At 42.5% G+C, this 20,701-nt stretch overlaps 1 protein-coding gene across 1 annotated transcript; it reads right to left on the bottom strand.

Annotated features, from left to right (window-relative positions):
- Positions 1–2,764: 2,764 nt before the first annotated feature.
- On the bottom strand, positions 2,765–16,351 carry MED28 (mediator complex subunit 28). Its single transcript, XM_058546790.1, has 4 exons — positions 16,155–16,351; positions 11,989–12,055; positions 5,033–5,145; positions 2,765–3,193 (listed from the first exon to the last, which is right to left on the bottom strand). The coding sequence occupies exons 1-4, from the start codon at positions 16,311–16,313 to the stop codon at positions 2,996–2,998; spliced, it is 537 nt and encodes a 178-aa protein (XP_058402773.1). The 5' UTR covers positions 16,314–16,351; the 3' UTR covers positions 2,765–2,995.
- Positions 16,352–20,701: the final 4,350 nt, after the last annotated feature.

The raw sequence follows: 20,701 nt of genomic DNA, 5'->3' as shown, positions 1-20,701 counted from the left end.
AGAGACAGAAAACTTTTGAATTTAATAAATAAATGGCAGTAACTGGTATATACATTAATTCAAAATATTTTCACTAAGCACCAAGTAGAATTCCCAATCTTTTCACTAAGAACTTCTGTATCATAGAAAAACTGCCTAAAACTTAATCAGTTTATTTACGTTTTTAGTCAAGAAATCTAAAGCTGCCAATCAGAGCTTCTAATTAGCATGAGATGACCAGGTTAACAACCTTGAATTCACACAAGTAAAAACAACTTTTATTTATTTTTTATTGCAGTTAACACTGATTTAGAACACTGTATCAATTTCAGGTGTATATCATTATACTTCTATTTCTGCATGGATTACATCATGTTCACCACCCAAATACTAATTACAACCCATCACCACACACATGTGCCTAATTATCCCTTTCACCCCCCCCTCCCCCTTCCTCTCTGGTAACCACCAATCCAATCTCTGTCTCTATGTGTTTGTTTGTTGTTGTTGTTATCTACTACTTACTTAATAAGTGAGATCATATGGTATTTGACCTTCTCCTTCTGACTTATTTCACTTTGCATAATACCCTCAATATCCATCCATGTCACAAATGGCTGGATTTCATCGTTTCTTATGGCTGAGTAGTATTCTATTGTGTATACATACCACATCCTCTTTACCCATTCGTCCCTTGATGGGCACTTAGATTGCTTGCAAGTCTTGGCTATTGTGAATAACGCTGCAATGAACCCAGGGGTGCGTCTATCTTTACGCATTGGTGTTATCATGTTCTTTGGGTAAATACCCAGCAGTGGAACAGCTGGATCATATAGCAGTTCTATCTTTTTGAGGAATCTCCATACTGTTTTCCACAGTGGCTGCACCAGTTTGCACTCCCACCAGCAGTGTAGGAGAGTTCCCTTCTCTCCACATCCTCGCCAACACTTGTTGTTTCCTGTCTTGTTAATTATAGCCATTCCGATGGGCGTGAGATGATATATCATTGTAGTTTTGATTTGCATTTCCCTGATAGTTAATGATGTTGAACATCTTTTCATGTGCCTGTTGGCCAACTGTATATCTTCTTTGGAGAAACGTCTGTTCAGGTCTTTTGCCCATTTTTTAATTGGGCTGTTAGTTTTTTTGTCGTTGAGATTAAAAACAACTTTTAAGAGTTTTGTTTAATCCATACATTCTGATTGAGGGGATTCATTGACTTCAGGCTGTGTACTCCTCCATACACAAACAAAAATGAGTAATAAGTATTACATATAAAAGATAAATAATATGTGGGGCCAGCCCAGTGGCACAGCAGTTAAGTGCGTGTGCCCCGCTTCGGTGGCCCAGGGTTCGCGGGTTCAGATCCCAGGGATGCACCAATGCACCGCTTTTCAAGCCATGCTGTGGCAGCATCCCACATAAGACAGAGGAAGATGGGCACAGCTGCTAGCTCAGGGCCAATCTACCTCAGAAAAAAGAGGAGGATTGGCACTGGATATTAGCTCAGCGCTAATCTTGCTCACACACACCAAAAAAGATAAATGTGCCTGTATATTCAGAGGGGAATAACGCCTACTTCTCATGAGGGGCACAGAGATAGATTCAGATCACTAACCCCCAAGGGAGAACAAAGCAAAGCTGGCAGAAGAGAAAGGAAGTCCTGTGTCCTGGGGGTGTGATTGAGAGGGCATTTGGAGGCTTCAGGGACCAGGCGGCATCCAGGCCAGTCGGGACCACGAGTGGACGTCAATGCATGTGGGGAGGGGGCCTTCAAGGCTGGAGAAAACAAAATGAGTCAAGACACCAAGTCACAGAAGCACTGCCTGTTCAGAAGACAGTGGAGCGCCTATTTTGGGTAAAGAGATGTAATCTAATGAGACTGTAAACAGAGAGAGGAAAACCTCATCCAAGGAGAGCCAGACACAACGCCAGTCTGTACTTCTCAAGAGCCGTTCAACAGAGAATCTGAGGTGGCTGCGTAACCAACAAGAGGGTAAAATATCGTCCCAAATGCCAAGGTTCCACGTGCTTTTTGTGAAGAGGAAGTTGCCGGGGGTCATCCTGCAGCCCACCCCCGCACCTTGAGAACCCAGTCCCCTGGAATCAATACCATCCATTAGCAAGAAACTTCCTTACTGGAAAGTTCTGCTCCAAAAAAGCAAAACAAAAATGACACAAGCAAACAAAATTCAGAAAGAGATGACCACGGCAAGCTCCAACCCTCGCACTTCACCTACGCCCCAAGTCAGGCTATTGAGAACAGGGTCTGCCCTGTGACTCAAACTGATGCGGTACTTCAGAACGTAACAAAACTTAGCACCTCACTGTTCCTATTACATACCCTACCCCTCAACAGGTAAATAAACAACACACAAAATATAAACTTACTCCAAAAAGAGCACCAATTAAAGGATCCTATTGTAATATTACCACACTAACCTAGAATATTACAATCCTCTTCTGACCTATTTACAAAATCTCCTCCTTCTGAGCACTCTGGAAGCATTACAAATTTCAAGTTACATGAAATTCCTCTTCCTGAGGTAGTTCAAAGATTGAAACACAGCAAACTTACAGATTTCCGTACACTACCACTGAGGGATAATTATCATAAAAGACCTACAACAAACATCCTCATTGTCTGATTCTCAGATCAGATCATACAAACTAAAACTGGAAACATACAAAGAGATTAACAGTCATACAAAAATAAAAAATAAAAACAAGCAAAAAAAAGAAATAAAAAGGAATCTTTAAGTGACATCACACTAACAGTTCTAAATTCCATTAAAGACAAAAAAATTTACTTGGTTTACCAAGGCTGTAAGCATTTTATAAAGTACTCAAGAAATAACACTTATATAGCGGAAAAATTTTAGGTGGGCACATAAAACTAAAATCATGTCATTCCCTGGCAAAGAGATTTTCCAAAATATCGTGTCTACAAGTGATGCCTGGCAAGACTGTGCTGAGGCTGACTCATCCACCAGCTGGCTTGCAGGCTGGCTTTGACTCAGGTTTGCTTCAGGGGTGCAGGGATATTCGCAGACGCCTGCTCGAGGTAGGCCAAGGAGCCCTGAGGGATTTCGGCTGGCTTTTTGTGCTGCACATTGATGTCCTCCAGCACCTGCTGCCAATGCCTCAATTTCGTCAAGTGCTTCTGGACCAGAGCATCTTTCCGCTGTAATTCGTTCCTTAGTTCCGAGACATCCTACAGATGAAGGCGATGAAGTCAGAGCAAACTCATGAAAAATGAATACAGTTCCTGATTAGTTAGGAGCACTAAGAAGTAAATCCAAAACAAAGAGAATCAATTAAGCCATAATAAGTCCATTACTCTGCTTGGTTCCACTATTTGAAAAACCTAAAACAACTCTTCTAATGGAAGACGACTGCCTAACACAGAGAGTTTTTATTTTTAATTCATTTTATTTTAATAATTAACACCCAAGTTACAATATTCCAAAGTACCAAAGGGTGGGCAAAAGAAATCCATCTCTTTCCCATTCTGGTCCCCAGGTACGAGTATCTCTGTTCAAAGGCTACTGCTGAGAATCTAAAACACTGAGAATCTGAAATACATGTTAATAACTGTTTAAAAGAATCTACAACCACTGTTCTATCATTTCAGATTATGAAGTGTTAAATTCTCATTTTCAAGAGCTTTTTTAAATGAATACCAGCATTATAATTCTTTATTAAGACCTGACCTTGAACACACCTATGCAGTCATCCATTGCTCAACAGAGATATGTTCTAAGCAATGCGTCATTTGACGATTTTATCATTGTGTGAACATCGCAGAGTGTACTTACACAAACCAAATGGTGTAGCCTATACACACCTAGGCTAGATGGTACTGATCTTACGGAACCACCATCCTGTAAGTGGTCTGTCGCTGACCGAAACGTCATCATGCAGTGCATGACTGTATTGTTACTCAAGTATTCAAATCAAGAAATGATCTGACACAGTGAACTGTAAGATCATCTTATCATTCACCTTCTCAACAGTTGGTACCAATAAATAAAAAGAATGTTTTTGATTAATTGCTCAGCTTACGAGGGTAGTTACTTCAAAAACTGCCCAAAAATGATCATTTCAATTCCATGCTTCTCATTAGGGGCATCCCTGGCCTTCTGGGCAGGATGTGATTCCCTCTTCCACACTGCAGGCGGGGGCAGGCCCAGGCCCAACCCACTAACTGCCATTAAATCTTCCCGGTCATCATGGCAGCCTAACACACTTCCAAATACCCCAGTTTCAAACAACTGAAATAAATGAAATCCTGAGTTTCGAGGAGCCTGGGACAGAACATTTACAGACATACCTCGGAGATACTGCAGGTTTGGTTCTAGACCACCACAATAAAGTGAGTAACAAGAATTTTCTGGTTTCCCAGTGTATATGAAAGTTATGTTTACACTATACTGTGTAGGTCTCTTAAATATACAATAGCATTATGTCTAAAAAAACAATGTACATACCTTAAAAAAAATACTTTATTGCTAAAAAATGCTAACCATCATCTGAGCCTTCAAGAAGTCATCATCTTTTTGCTGGTAGAGGGTCTCGTAAAAAACGCAGTAACTGCGGAGCGCAATAAAGTGGGACCCAATACAACACGGTATGTCTGTACTTTTGATCCCTTGAACAAAATCTGACAGAGCCCTTCCTGTGTGAAAGACACTGGGTAAGGCATCTGGGGGACACACAGGGCACAGTTCCTGTCCAAACTGAGCTTATCATCTACATTAATGGCTTTTCAACCTTTTTCTAGCAGTAGAACCTTTTCTTTAAGGAAAATCTTCTATGAAAGCCAGTGTATGAAACTGCTGTTTGAAAGTCTGCTTTCCACCTCCACCCCGGCTCCACTACCTGGTTGTCATGAAGCAGGTTGTCATGAACACTGACAACTAGCAACATTTTACACCCAAGCTAGAAAGCCCGACCATAACTGACTGGAAAAGGGGGTATCGTATTTAAAGTACAAATAGAATCCTGAAAACGCGTGCTCTTCCTAAAAGTTAGGAGAAAAGTGAGTTCGTACCTCTTTGACAACTTGCTCTGGTTTCTGGATAGATAACTGCAATCTTTTTTGTAGGAAAAAACATTCTGTCTGTCTCGCAATATCCAGAAATTTCTGAATACACTGATCAACACCTTAAAAAATAGATCGAAATATTATATTAAGAAAAACATTAGACACATTTACCTCTCTCATAAATGAACAGTCAGAATATCAAAACAGCACCTTCTCAACGATGTAATCTGGGATTTTAATCCCGGCCACAGCAACAATATTGACCCCCTACTCCCCAGATGTTAACCAATATTAAATAGTAGATAATTCGTGTCTTTATAGGGTGAATTAGAGACCTTAACACAACACAAAAGCCATGAGTTCTTCTGAAGAAAATCAATCCAGAGATCTGGCAATTAGTATCATGATTTCCAGTTAAAATAAGACATTTAAAATATGGGACAAAAGGGAGTGACGTCAGCATCATGGCGGAGTGAGCTTTCCCGTGAATTCTTCCCCCACAAAATACAACAAAAGTAACAGCCACAGACAAACAACGGAATCCCAGACAGTCAAAAGCTGGAGCGGAGGGATCCACACTGCCACACATCTGAGAGCGGAACGTGCTGGGCCCCCGGAGGAAGTGGGGAGAGGTAAGGAGAACTCCGCTCCCTCCCCATCAGATCAGCGATCCGGTCCGCGCGGCTCCCAGAGAGGGGGGAGGGGCGGCCCTCGGCGGGAAACTGCAGCTCTTCGGGCGCTCTCAGCCAGTGGGAAACTCCCGCACAGAGGGCTCAGAGGAGCCACAGGGCTACCATCAACATCTGAGCAACCCAGAGAGCGGATAAAGAGGGGCAAACGAGAAGCCTCCCACGTCAGGGACCCAGAGGGCAAAAGAGAGAGCTCCCCCCTCCCCACAACCCGGAGTCTGCAGCTCGACCAGATCTAGCGGTCCGAGGCAGACCTGAATAAATTGGACTGGACCCGTGGACCGCAGTGGGGAAAAGAAACAAAACAAAACAAAACAAAACTGCGGATCGCAGCAGAAAAACTGGGGCAGAGCGCAGGGGGCTTAGACTACACAGCCCTTCACCACCACACAGTGGCGGCAGGTGGAAAGTGCAAACAGAGACTTCCAGGATGAGGAAAACCAAAACCAACACAGGAACCACAATGCAAAAATATATGAAATCACCAGACCAGAAACAAAATGACAAGCAACCAGAAATCAACTCCGAAGACACAGAAATCCATAAACTAAATGACAGAGATTTCAAAATAGCTATCATAAAAACACTCAACGAAATACGAGACAACACAGACAAACAATTCAATGAGATTAGGAGTTTCTTCACAAAAGAGATTGAAATCATAAAGAAAAACCTATCAGGGCTGATGGAGATGAAGAACACAATGGAGGAGATAAAGGAGAATCTGGAATCTTTAAAGAACAGAGCTGACAATATGGAGGAAAGAATTAGTACTTTAGAGGATAGGAATACAGATATACTCCAGATGGAAGAAGAGAGAGAACTAAGACTAAAAAGAAATGAAGAAAGACTCCGAGAAATATCGGACTCTATTAGAAAATGTAACATAAGAATTATAGGTATTCCTGAGGGAGAGGAGAGGGAAAGAGGAACAGAGAGCCTATTCAAGGAAATAATAGCTGAAAATTTCCCAAATCTGGGGAAGGAGCAGGAAATACCAGTAAGCGAAGCCAACAGGACTCCTATATATATTAACAGACAAAGGCCTTCACCACGACACCTAGTGGTAAGGCTAGCCAGGGTCAACGACAAAGAAACAATATTAAGGGCAGCTAGACAAAAACAAAAAATAACGTACAAAGGAACTCCCATCAGGCTCTCAGCGGATTTCTCAACAGAAACTTTTCAGGCTAGAAGAGACTGGAATGATATATTCAAAATACTAAAAGACAAAAACTTTCAGCCAAGAATACTCTATCCAGCAAAAATATCCTTCAAATATGATGGAGAAATAGTAACTCTCCCAGATAAACAAAAGCTAAGGGAGTTCATGGCCACGAGACCGCCACTACAAGAAATACTCAAGAAGGCCCTCAGGCCTGAAAACAAGAAGAGAAAGGGAACACAAAGCTTGGAGTAAGGAGAAAAGTAGGCAGACAAAATCAGAGAAATAGTAGATCTTTACCGGAATAGGTTAGCAACCACTTAAATACTAAACTCAAAGATCAAAGGAAGAAATTCACCAAAAATAAATTTAACCTCATCACTGTAAACACACAGCCACAACACAAGATAGAATAAGGTATAACAAGAGCAACTTAGAAGGGGAAGAGGAAAGTGACTGAATTGACTTAGTATAAGGAAATAGGAGGCTATCAGATAATGGACTATCTCATACAGAAGATTTTTTGCCCAAACCTCAAGGTAACCACTAAACAAATAATCAAATTAAAACCACATATGATAAACAAAGAGAAAACTAGAAGAATCATAAGACAGAACAACCAAACTGAATTGGCAGTCCAAAACAAATGGGACAAGAAACAAAGGAAATGCAAAAGAACCAGAAAATAAGTGACAAAACAGCAACATTCAACCCTCATATTTCAATAATTACCCTAAATGTAAATGGATTGAACTCTCCAATCAAAAGATACAGAGTGGCAGGATGGATTAAAAAGCAAGACCCAACAATATGCTGCCTTCAGGAAACACATCTTAGCACTAAAGACAAGCACAGGCTCAGAGTGAAAGGATGGAAGACAATACTCCAAGCTAATGGCAAACAAAAGAAAGCAGGTGTTGCCATACTCATATCAGACAAAGTAGACTTCAAGATAAAACAGGTTAAGAAAGACAAAGAAGGGAAATATATAATGATAAAAGGGACACTCCATCAAGAAGACATATCACTTATAAATATATATGCACCCAACATAGGAGCACCAATGTACATAAAACAACTATTAACAAACCTAAAAGGAGAAATCAACAACAACACAATAATAGTAGGGGATCTTAACACCCCACTTACAGCAATGGATAGATCATCCAGACAAAAAGTTAATAAAGAAATATTAGACTTAAATGAAAAACTGGACGAGATGGACCTAGTAGACATATACAGAGCACTCCACCCAAAAACAGCTGACTACACATTCTTCTCAAGCGCGCATGGAACATTCTCTAGGATAGACCATATGTTGGGAAACAAAGCAAGCCTCAATAAATTTAAGAGGATTGAAATCATAACAAGCATCTTTTCAGACCATAAGGCTATGAAACTGGAAATGAACCAGGAAAAAAAAACTGGGAAAGTGACAAAAATGTGGAGATTAAACAACATGCTACTGAACAACCAATGGATCATTGATGAAATTAAAGGAGAAATCAAAAACTATCTGGAAACAAACGAAAATGATAACATGCCATATCAAACCATATGGGACGCAGCAAAAGCGGTCCTGAGAGGGAAACTCATAGCGATACAAGCCCACCTTAACAAACAAGAAAAAGCCCTAATAGGCAACCTTAAATTACACCTAACAGAACTAGAAAAAGAAGAACAAACAAAGCCCAAAGCCAGCAGAAGGAGAGAAATAATAAAAATCAGAGCAGAAATAAATGATATTGAGACCAAAAAAACAGTAGAAAGGATTAATGAAACAAAGAGTTGGTTCTTCGAGAAGATAAACAAAATAGACAAACCCTTAGCTAGGCTAACTAAGAAAAAAAGAGAAAAGGCTCAAGTAAATAAAATTAGAAATGAAAGAGGAGAAATTACAACGGATACCATGGAAATACAGAGGATTATAAGAGAATACTATGAGAAATTATATGCCAACAAATTGGACAATCTAGAAGAAATGGATAAATTCTTAGACTTATACAACCTCCCAAAATTGAACCAAGAAGAAATGGAGAATCTGAATAGACCAATCACAAGTAAAGAGATTGAAATAGTAATCAAAAACCTCCCAAAAAATAAAAGTCCAGGACCAGATGGCTTCTCCAGTGAATTTTACCAAACATTCAAAGAAGATTTAATACCCATCCTCCTCAAACTATTCCAAAAAATAGAGGAAGATGGAACACTTCCTGAATCATTCTACGAGGCCAACATCACCCTGATACCGAAACCAGACAAAGACAATACAAAGAAAGAAAATTACAGGCCAATATCGCTGATGAACATTGATGCAAAAATCCTCAACAAAATATTGGCAAACCGAATACAACAATATATTAAAAAGATCATACACCATGATCAAGTGGGATTTATACCAGAGACGCAGGGATGGTTCAACATCCGCAAATCAATCAACGTGATACATCACATCAACAAAACAAAGAATAAAAACCACATGATCATCTCAATAGACGCAGAGAAGGCATTTGACAAGATACAACATCCATTTATGATAAAAACTCTCAATAAATTGGGAATAGAAGGAAAGTACCTCAACATAATAAAGGCCATATATGACAAACCCACAGCTAACATCATACTCAACGGGGAAAGACTGAAAGCCATTCCTCTGAGAACAGGAACGAGGCAGGGCTGCCCACTCTCACCACTCCTGTTCAACATAGTACTGGAGGTTTTGGCCAGAGCAATTAGGCAAGAAAAAGGAATAAAAGGAATCCAAATAGGTAACGAAGAAGTGAAACTCTCACTATTTGCAGATGACATGATTGTATATATAGAAAACCCTAAAGAATCTGTTGGAAAACTGTTAGAAACAATCAACAACTACAGCAAAGTTGCAGGGTACAAAATCAATCTACAAAAATCAGTTGCATTTCTATATGCTAATAATGAACTAACAGAAAGAGAGCTCAAAAAGATAATACCATTTACAATTGCATCAAAAAGAATAAAATACCTAGGAATAAATCTTACCAAGGAGGTGAAGGACCTATACAATGAGAACTACAAGACATTATTGAGGGAAATCTACGATGACATAAAGAAATGGAAAGATATCCCATGCACGTGGATTGGAAGAATAAACATAGTTAAAATGTCTATATTACCTAAAGCAATCTACAGATTCAATGCAATCCCAATCAGAATCCCAATGACATTCTTCACAGAAATAGAAAAAAGAATACTAAAATTTATATGGGGCAACAAAAGACCCCGAATAGCTAAAGAAATCCTAAAGAAAAAGAACAAAGCAGGAGGCATCACAATTCCTGACTTCAAAACATACTACAAAGCAATAGTAATCAAAACAGCATGGTACTGGTACAAAAACAGACACACAGATCAATGGAACAGAATTGAAAGCCCAGAAATAAAACCACACATATACGGACAGCTAATTTTCGACAAAGGTGCTAAGGACATGCAATGGAGAAAGGAAAGTCTCTTCAATAAATGGTGTTGGGAAAACTGGGCATCCACATGCAAAAGAATGAAAGTGGACCATGTGCTATCGCCATACACAAAAATCAACTCAAAATGGATCAAAGACCTGAAGGTGAGACCTGAAACTATAAAACTCATAGAAGAAAATATAGGCAACACACTATTTGACATTGGGTTTAAAGGAATCTTTTCGGATGACATGCCTACCCAGACTAGGGAAACTAAAGAAAAAATAAACAAGTGGGACTTTATCAGACTAAAGAGCTTTTATAAGACAAATGAAATCAGAATCAAGATGAACAAACAACCAACCAGCTGGGAGAGAATATTTGCAAAACATACATCTGACAAGGGGTTGATCTCCATAATATATAAAGAACTCACACAATTGAACAACAAAAAAACAAACAACCCGATCAAAAAATGGGCAGAGGAAATGAATAGACACTTCTCCAAGGAAGATATACAGATGGCCAATAGGCACATGAAAAGATGCTCAACATCACTAATCATCAGGGAAATGCAAATCAAAACAACACTAAGATACCACCTCACGCCCGTTAGAATGGCTATAATCACCAAGACAAAAAACAACAAATGTTGGAGAGGATGTGGAGAAACAGGAACCCTCATACACAGCTGGTGGGAATGCAAATTGGTGCAGCCTCTATGGAAAACGGTATGGAGATTCCTCAAAGAATTAAAAATAGAGATGCCCTATGATCCAGCCATCCCACTACTGGGAATCTATCCAACGCACCTGAAATCAACAATCCAAAGAGGCTTATGCACCCCTATGTTCATTGCAGCATTATTCACCATAGCCAAGAAGTGGAAGCAACCTAAGTGTCCCTCGACTGACGATTGGATTAAGAAAATGTGGTATATATATACAATGGAATACTACTCAGCCATAAAAAAAGACAAAATCGTCCCATTTGCAACAACATGGATGGGCCTGGAGCGTATTATGTTAAGTGAAATAAGCCAGAAAGAGAAAGACAAACACTGTATGATCTCACTCATATGTGGAATATAAACCAACACATGGACAGAGAAAACTGGACTGTGGTTACCCGGGAAGTGGGGGTGGGGGGTGGGGGGTGGGCACAAGGGGTGAAGGGAGTCATATATGGGGTGAAGGACAAACAAAAATGTACAACCCAAAATCTCACAATGTTAGAAACCATTAAAATATCAATAAAAATGTAAAAAAAAAAAAAAAAAAAAAAAAAAATATGGGACAAAAGAAATGAGAAGCAGTGGTCACCTCTGGAGTCAGAACTTGGGTGAGGAAGGGGAAGCACAAGGGATTTTTCTTTCTAACAGCTATTCAAAAAATAATAAAAACTTATCTTTTTTAAAAGCAGTACACATATTGGTCTTTTTGTCCTAGTACTAATATGAAAAGTTCATTATAAGTGGTTTATTACGAGTGACATAGGCTCTCAATTACTAAAGTGAAGAAGCAGCAGTATATAGAGATTATCTACGTAAATCTTATTCCCCCAAAAAGCTCTCTTAGGATACAAGCAGGGCTGAAATACATCAAGAGTAAAACGAGCAATTAGGAATCCTGCTGAAGGCAAGAACATCATCTACAAAGAGAGAGCTCTTACCAGTTCGAATTTCTTCCTGATCCGTGCCATTGACATAGTCCTGACTCACCAGCGAAGCAAAGCAAGCCTGTGTCATGAAAACATATCACAAAAGAAAAAAAAAAAGTCAAAGGAAAAAAAAAATTTAATGGCCAAAAAAAGAAGAAAAAGTCAATCATATGTCAAAAATGTTACTTCAGAGTAAGAATTAAGTTCTCTTGAAGTCATCCAATGAGGTGATAGCACCTGGGTTTGCCCACGAGATGACAAGGTGTCTTGCCAATGGAGAAAGTGGGTACAGTGAGTCCATCGGGCCCAGAGGGAAGGCAGGCAAATGAGGCAGCAGGGATTTGCCGGCACCCCCATCTGGTCTATCCCCTACCACCTGCTCTTTTCCCCACCATCTCATTCCACACCAGGGCCTGGACCCCTAACCCAGCCCCAACCGCAGCCCTCCCTCTGATGCTTTCATGACTTGTACCATCACCCATTCAGGACTCAGGTCAATTGTCACCTTCTTGGAGAGGCCACTCGTCTACCCTCTCAAAATGGCACCCCTCCTGCTCACACTCTATCCCCAAGCCCAGCTTTATTGCTTTTCACACGGTTAACTGCCATCATTCCACTCTTTTAGTTCATTATTAACTGTCCCTGCTAGCAGCTGGGTGTTTTGCCTGTCTTGTTCACTACACTCCTGGTGTGGGAATACTGCTGGGAACAAAGTAGGTGTTCAATAAATACAATAAATAAATTACTCACTGGACGGCCTAAGAGACGGACAAGGCTGGTGTCACGTGGACAAACAAGTCCCAAAGAGGGCGTTCCCTCTGAAGGGGCATCAATCTGGACACATGTGTTAATTAGCCGAGGAGTTCTGTGCGCTGGCAACTCTCAGGAAATGCACAAAGAAGGCCTTAGTGCAGGGCAGCGGAGCCAGAAAGAGAAGGCGAAGGGAGGTGCGGGGAGCAGGGGTCAGAAAGGAAGCCTCAAACCTCAGGAAGGCAGAGCCCCGTCAGCAGTAAGCAAACTACACTTGGTGTGAGGCAGGCAGCTCTGAGTCCAAATTTAGGCCATCAACTAGACATGAGGGCCCTTCTCCTGCCTGCGGCTGCCCCCAATTCATTTACAGAGAAAAATCACAGGATTCTCCCAGGGAATCCCTGTAACAGCTCAACAAGTTAGAAAAACACCGACTGTCTATTCTGTGTATTACCTTGAAAGGTGACTCCTGCCGGATTTGGCTTATGGGTAGGGTGTATCCACTTTGTGAAACCTGTGGCTACTGGAAAACACTCCATCCACGGGGCCAACTAGTCACAAACTGGCCAATAAAGCTGAGGCTGCTTCCCCAGAGCCAGCAGGGCCACCAGACAGGATGCGAGGAAATCTGATCTCAGGAATTTTAGTTCCCTCTTCCCCCCTTAAAAAAAAAAACATAAATACACTGGCCTTTATAGAGAGTTGGACAGTTGTATGGAGATGAAAATGCATGGTGGTGTATAAAAAGAATACGCTTTTTAGAAGTATGCCTAGGACAGACAGAGCCTTTGCCTGGACAGTCAGGAGGCCCAAGTGCTAGTCCTCATTTCCACAAACGGAGGGTATGTCTTTGGGCAAGTTACTTCCCTCTCTGAGCCTCAGTTTCTCCATCTGTAAAAGGAGGAGACAGTCTCCAACGTTCCCTCCCACAACAAGAGTGCATGACCTCAATAAACTCATTCCATCAAAGAGCATTTACTCAGCAACTACAACAAGAAAGCCAGAGACCTGAAGGGGTGGCACCCAAGTAGAAATGAAAAGCAGGCAAGCAGGTGCCATGAGCCACTGGAGGTTGTGGAGCAAAGGTCTGCACAGACCACACGGAAGGAAACAGGAGATGAAAACGTGGCCTTTGAGCTGAGTCTTGAGAGAGGAGTAGGTGAGTGATCACCCACGGGCAGAGGAGGGTCCAGGTAGCACCTCTCCCACTCCCTTTCTCCTGGCTATGTCCAAATGCCCTTTTGGGTTTCACATTCTCTGGGAAGCCTTCTTTGACAGCCATTTCCAGGTGTGCTCTCACAGTATCCCCGGGGGTTCCTTCTATCAGAGCACTAATCCCACAGCACAGCAACTGCCTGCCATTTATCTGCTTCTTCCACTGTGCTGTCATGAGCTTCTTGAAGGCAGGGGCTATTTTCTCTGCATTCTTAGCACCCAGGAAAGAGCCTGACACACAACAGGCTCCTTCACTGTTTGACAAATACTCATCAAGTACTTGCTATCTGCTACCACCATATTAGCACTACAGATACAACAAAAGGAAGGATGGCAAAACAGGTGGTCTCAGATTTAATGGAGCCTGGTTTAGTGGTAATTGTACAAAGTGGGGCAGGGAGGGTCCACTGAGTAAGTGATGTGTGAGCTGGGGAAGTGCACCTGGAAGCCCAAAGAGAAAACAAATGGCATGCGCAGAAAAAGGCTCCTGTGGACAGAGTAAGAAGAGATGGGCCTGGAGCTGAGACTTGGTCATGCAGAGCCAAGGAGACCAGACCAAGCCTCCTGCTCTCATCCCAAGAGCCACAGGTAGCCACGAAGGGGTTTTAAGCATTAGGGTGCTGGTGGTCAGCTTTGGCCAAGACTTCTACAGGGCCAATCTTTCAGCAAGCACTCATGACCCCGACAGCCACCTCACCTCAAGAAAAATGCTAGATGCCGCTCTAACGCTTACCCATCCCTTTCCCTTATGGCTTCACACCCCACAAAGGCGTCTCACCCTCCTCCCAGAGAGAAGAGATTTCTCTAGCCTTTAAGTCAGAGGCTTGAATGTACACTCTATCAGTAAAAGCATTTTGCCCATGCAGCCCCAATAATACATTCATTTACAAACTATAGTCACATATTACTGTGCCACTACGTACAATATAAAGCTCATGTAACTAGGATTTAAAATGTGGAAAAGGTGACTCCAATTAGAAGTTATATTATTTCCACACACTAATGGCTCATCTTCCACTTTAGAGACCACTGGAAGCCACCAAAGCACTTATTTTATTTATTTATTTATTTTGTCAGGGAGATAAGCCCTAAGCTAACATCCGCGCTAATCCTCATTTGCTGAGGAAGACCGGCTCTGAGCTAACATCTATTGCCAATCCTCCTCCTTTTTCTCCCCAGTAGATAGTTGTATGTCATAGCTGCACATCCTTCTAGTTGCTGTATGTGGGACGCCGCCTCAGCATGGCCAGAGAACTGGTGCGTTGGTGCGCACCAGGGATCAGAACCCAGGCCACCAGTAGAGGAGCACACGCACTTAACCGCTAAGCCACGGGGCCGGCCCAAAGCACTTATTTTTCTCTCCTTTGTCTACGACCACTTCCCACCTTCCTTGCTAGAGGATAAACTCCTTGGGCAGAACTCGGAATTTGGCTCATCTCATCTCTGCCTCACTTCAACTCTCCCTAACCCCCAGCTTTCCTTCGTTCTGGCCCCCAGTACCAACTTCTTGGGCACAGCAACTTTTACTTTTTTTATTTACTTACTTATTTTTTGTGAGGAAGCTCAGCCCTGAGCTAACATCCGATGCCAATCCTCCTCTTTCTGCAGAGGAAGACTGGCCCTGGGCTAACATGCGTGCCCATCTTCCTCAACTTTATGTGGGATGCCGCCACACCATGGCCCCACGGTACGTCGGTGGGCGCCCAGGATCCAACCTGCGAACCCGCGAACTCGGCCGCCAAAACGGAGCGCGGGCACTTAACTGCTGCGCCACCAGGCTGGCCCCGCACAGCAATTTTTAAATAAGTCCATTTCACCTCCAGGAGTCCCATTACTTTAGCACTTATCGGAGCCCAGCGGAAAGAATACAAGACTCAACGGTTTAACGTTGCGCTGCGGCGGGAGGATGAACCCGTGCTAAACACAAGGAACGCGGGAAAGGGTGCTCAGGGAGGGGACCAAGAACGTGGTGGGACGAGAACAGATGGCTGGGAACGTCAAGTTTATATGTCCCTGCCAGCAGACTTGAGTAGAAGCCCGGCCACAACTCAACGCGCAGACTAAACCAAGCGACTTAGTTCCCTGAGCCTGTTTCCCCATTTGTAAGCAGGACGCGGGGATCGCTGGAGGAGATAGCCTGCGCATGCGCAGCTTACGTTTCAGGAAAGAAGGGACGCCGGGAGCACAGGCCTCCCCGTCCCGTTTCATCTTACTTCGAAAGATGACTCCAATTCGTCCACCAAGGTACTGTTAGAAATTCTCGCAGCGCCCGGAGTGGCCTGAAGAAGCGAAGCCTGGCCCGGGAGTCCAGGCGGGGGTTGCGGGGGTCCCGGTGGCTGCCCAGAGAACATACCGCCCAGCGGAGCCGCCATTTCTGAAATGGCGGGGGAGAGGCCCACTGCGCCTGTGCGGAAGTTGGCGCCTTTGGATCACGTGACATCCCTGGTCACGTGACGGTGCGGGGCGCCCGGAACACCGGTTGTTGGGTGCTCTCATTCTTTTCTCTTTACCGGCAGGCAGGCTTTTTGGCTTTCGCTTTTATTTTTCTTGCAAATTGCAAGGTTTGACCAGATATGACAGTTGTGTGGGGCGGAGAATCATCTGTGGTGGGGCGAGCCCTCCCGCGGAAGTGAGGATCCTCCCGTGCTCGTCCTGGCTTTTCCCTTTACGCTTGGAGTGATTTTGGCCAAGAGTCTTTTTACAGGCTCAGTTCACCGGTTGATGAAAGGAGGGAGGCACCCATTCATTCCATATTTAGTGAGAGCTTAGTGTGTACCGATTACTAATCCAGTCGCTGTCGATATAGCGGGAACAAAGAGGCAGAGTTCCCCCTAAATTCTGTCTGGGGAGAGACAGGTAACAAAAACGACTAACATTGATTGCTGAGGCTTCGTATCTGTGTGCCTGGCACTGTTCCCGTTAGATATTTATGTTACATCAAAGAGAAAATCACTATGCTAATCTTTTGATAAATTGCTTATTCATCTTTTTGGAAGCTAAATATTTTTTTCATTTAATTTTACAGTTATCCAGCAGATTTACTGAACTCTCCGTATCCCAGGCACTGTTTAATGATCTAGGGATTATAGCAATCATCCCAAATCTTTGCCTTTATGGAGTTTACTATTTGTGGGAGAGAGAGAGACGATAAACACACAAATATATAAAGCAATATCATCTAAAGATAAGTCCTAAGAAGCAAAATGAAGCCGAGTAAGGAGGTAGAGAGTGACGGATTTGAGATGAGGGGCTGGAGAAGTCCTCTCCTAGGAGATCTGCACTGGAGTGACTGGAGTGAAAATTTAACTAGGGAAGCTTTCTGGACAGAAGGACCCCTGAAGAAGGAACCTGCCTGGCATATTTAAGGAACCGCAGAAAAGGCAGCAGGGCCAGAGTGAGTGAGGCAAGGCAGGAGCAGTCAGAGAAAAAGCAGGGGCTTCCCTTTGCCAGTAAGTCTCAGATCAGAGGTCATCTTCCCAGCCTCAATCTAAGTTAGACCCACACTCTCAGCCACTTCACCCCGTTTAATTTTCTTCACAACTCTTACACATTATCTGCAATTATCTTGTTCATTTGTTTTCTTCTTCATTGACTAAGTCGCCTTACAAGTGCGCGCGCGCGCGCGCGCGCGCGCGCGCGCGCACACACACACACACACACACACACACACACACACACCCCCACTGGAGTGCAAGCTCCATGAGATCAGGGCCTGCCTGTCTTCTTCACCTGTTTTCCTAACACCTAGAACTGTGCCTGGCATATTTGTTGATTGAATGAACAAAAATAGAATGCCAGGAGAAAACTAGTCTACTCTGGCAGTTTTCAAACTTGTTTAGATTCCATGACCCCTTTGCTTTATGTTCCTAAAACTTATTGAGGACCCCAAACATTTTTGTTTATGTGAGCTATGTCAGCTGCTATTTACCTATAAAAACTGAGAATAGGTAAAATACTTACCTATTAATTAAAACTGAGAAAAATATTAATTCATTTAAAAATAATAAACGTATTACATGTTAATATAAGTAATATTTTAATTAAAAGAATAATTATTTTCCAAAACCAAAAATAAATTAGTAAGAAGAGTGGCATCGTTTTACATTTTTTGCAAATCTCTTTAATGTCTGGCTCATTGAAGGACTGTATCTAATGCTTACCTAATCAGGAGTAAGTTGCCTGAGAACATGGTCAGTGGTATCTCTCTTGGATTCACCCCAGAATAGTGCACAGATGAAGCTTTTGGATTTTTCTGAAAACATGTTTCCTTCTTTATAAAATAGGAGAACACTGCCTTGGAAAGATCACTGAGAAAGACAATGTATGTAGGGAGTTGAATACAATGCCAGGCATAGGCTGAGAAGACAAGTGACATGATGTAACTTGTTTAAAAATCATCTGTCCACTGGTACAGAAACAGAAGGCAAGCAAGTGGAAGCAGGACCAGCAAGGCAGTAATCTAGGAGTGTAGAGGGAAAGGATGGTGATTTGTACTAGGGCAGCTGAGGCAGAAGGCCGAGGTGGTGAGATGTGGTCAAATAAACTCCATGATTTCCTTAGGAAGAAAGCCAACTGTTTGGGAATGAAATGTGTACTGGAATTTGTTGATTATGACTTATCTGAAGACAGGGTTTAGGCTGACATTTCAGTAGGATCATGGTGAAAGCTCAAGAGTGGCAGAGCTGCAGCCATAGACTATGGCGGGTTGCAGAGAAAACGCCCCAAGGAAGTGGTCAGGCCAGTACTGTAATTGACGTACCACCAAGTGATAGGGCATGGCTTCAGAATTCTTCCTTTGACCCTAGACTGAATTCTCAAAGGGCAAGGACTACATCTTGTCTACTTTGCCATCCCAAGCACCTTCTACAATGCCTGGCACAGGGTAGGCACAGAATAAACATTTGCTGAATTAATCCTCTCCAAAATAGTAACATTTCCTGTTATTTCCTGCATACCTCATGCAGGGTTTGAGGGCATTTTTGGATTTACTCTGCTGTAATCTTAAAATCTCCTTTTAACTGCTAAGATTTCATCAAGTTCATTTTCCATCCCGTTTTATCCTTTCTCATCCATTCAGCCAATATTGACCCTCAACAGTGGTCTGGGGCCTGTGCTATGAGCAGAGATACAGTAATAAACAAGAGATATGGTACCTGCCCTCACTGCACTTATAATATGCACCGTCCCTTTATAGCAAGGGCTTATCTACTGCTTTATATTCAGTAATGGTTTCTCGTGCTCAAGGCTACGTGTTGGGTTGCAGATGCTGGGCTTCGCAGATCCATTGATGCGGGTTGTAACCTCTTTTCTGCTTTCTAGTTCACAAGCATTAGCAATTTACTTCTCTTTGAGCTTTAGGTTCCTCATCTCTGCAATGGTGTCACCGAGACTGTTAGTTGCCTGTCTCCCGTCCTCTCTCTTTTTCTATCAGGGTGACAAATGCACCCACCTAATCTTAATCTACATCTCCCAGAATCCCTTGCAGTAACTGTGGCTTAACTCTGGTTGATGATATAAGCACAAGTGTTACGTGGGACTTCAGTGAAAGCTCCTTAAAATGTGTTAACTGTGATTGCTCCCTTTCATTTTCCTCTAGCTTCCAACCCCAACAGCCACCTGGGACTCTGAGGGAGCCTTGAGGCCGTGGTGGTGATGCACATTTCTGAGCCTAGTTTCTGATGGCCGTGGGGCTGCTTGTTTTGGATTCCCTACTTCAGCTGCCCTTTAACACTATCGTGTTATAGACCACTGCTATTTTGGATTTGCTGCGCTCCGCAGCCACGCCTAGTCCTCCCTGATACAGATGCAGATACTGCTGCCTGCCTCAGAGCATGGCTCTGAGCATCAGCCAAGGGTTTGTGAAATACCTGGCAGCCAGATGCATGTGCAATGACAACTATTACGTTTTGTCTCAACCAGATTAAGCACATGAATCCAGGGCTCTGTCAAGCCTCTTGTAGCCCACACTCTAGTAACAGGAGTTCTATTGTTCTTTGGTCTGTAAAAGATAACAAGCCTTCCATAAATCCCTTCTTGGCCTTCTGAGTCACCCAGAAGAAATCTAAATGTTTTCAGTTTCCCTTCACAGCCAGTAGTTCTACCTTCTGATTCCATCTTTCCTGACAAAGTAGTTTCTGGACATGGATAGCTAGAGGAACTGGTATTTACTATTTCTGCCTGGATTTTCTTTAATTCTAATAACAAGAACATGCATGCCCATTTCCATTTCCTCTCTATAAACCAGTTTAGACACATAACAATATCCTCTTACATGTCAAGTTTTTAAAATATTAAAAATAACACCAATAAAGAGCTTTCCTGTCAAGCGTTTTCAAAGTCTGAAAAAAAAAGGCATAGATCCTATACACAGGTAATTTGATTCACCCGATACAAAAGTAAAAAAGAGGAGAGCTTTCTTCGAAATCTGCACAAATGGAATTTTGTTGATTGGCTGTAGTCCCAGGTGGTAAGCAAATAGTTTACCCACTGACAGTCCTTTTTATGGTTTCGTTTCTTACTACAGTATTTCAAAATAAACTCCACATCCATTCAAGTCACTGAACTGAAAGAAAGCATTACAGGGTAACGATGAAGAATGCCAGTTCTGGAGGCAGACCACCTGGGTTTAAATCTCTGCTCTCCCAGCTCCTAGCTTGGTGACATGTTGGCATGTTACTAACCCTCTCTTGTGCCTCATTTTCCTCATCTGTAAAATGGGGATAATAGTACCTACCTCACAAACGGATAAGCTCCTCATTCA

Source organism: Diceros bicornis, chromosome 8 (assembly GCF_020826845.1).
Source record: "Diceros bicornis minor isolate mBicDic1 chromosome 8, mDicBic1.mat.cur, whole genome shotgun sequence".
NCBI lineage: Eukaryota > Metazoa > Chordata > Mammalia > Perissodactyla > Rhinocerotidae > Diceros > Diceros bicornis.
Note: the sequence above shows the minus strand (reverse complement) of the source record. Positions and strands in the feature narration are given on the sequence as shown.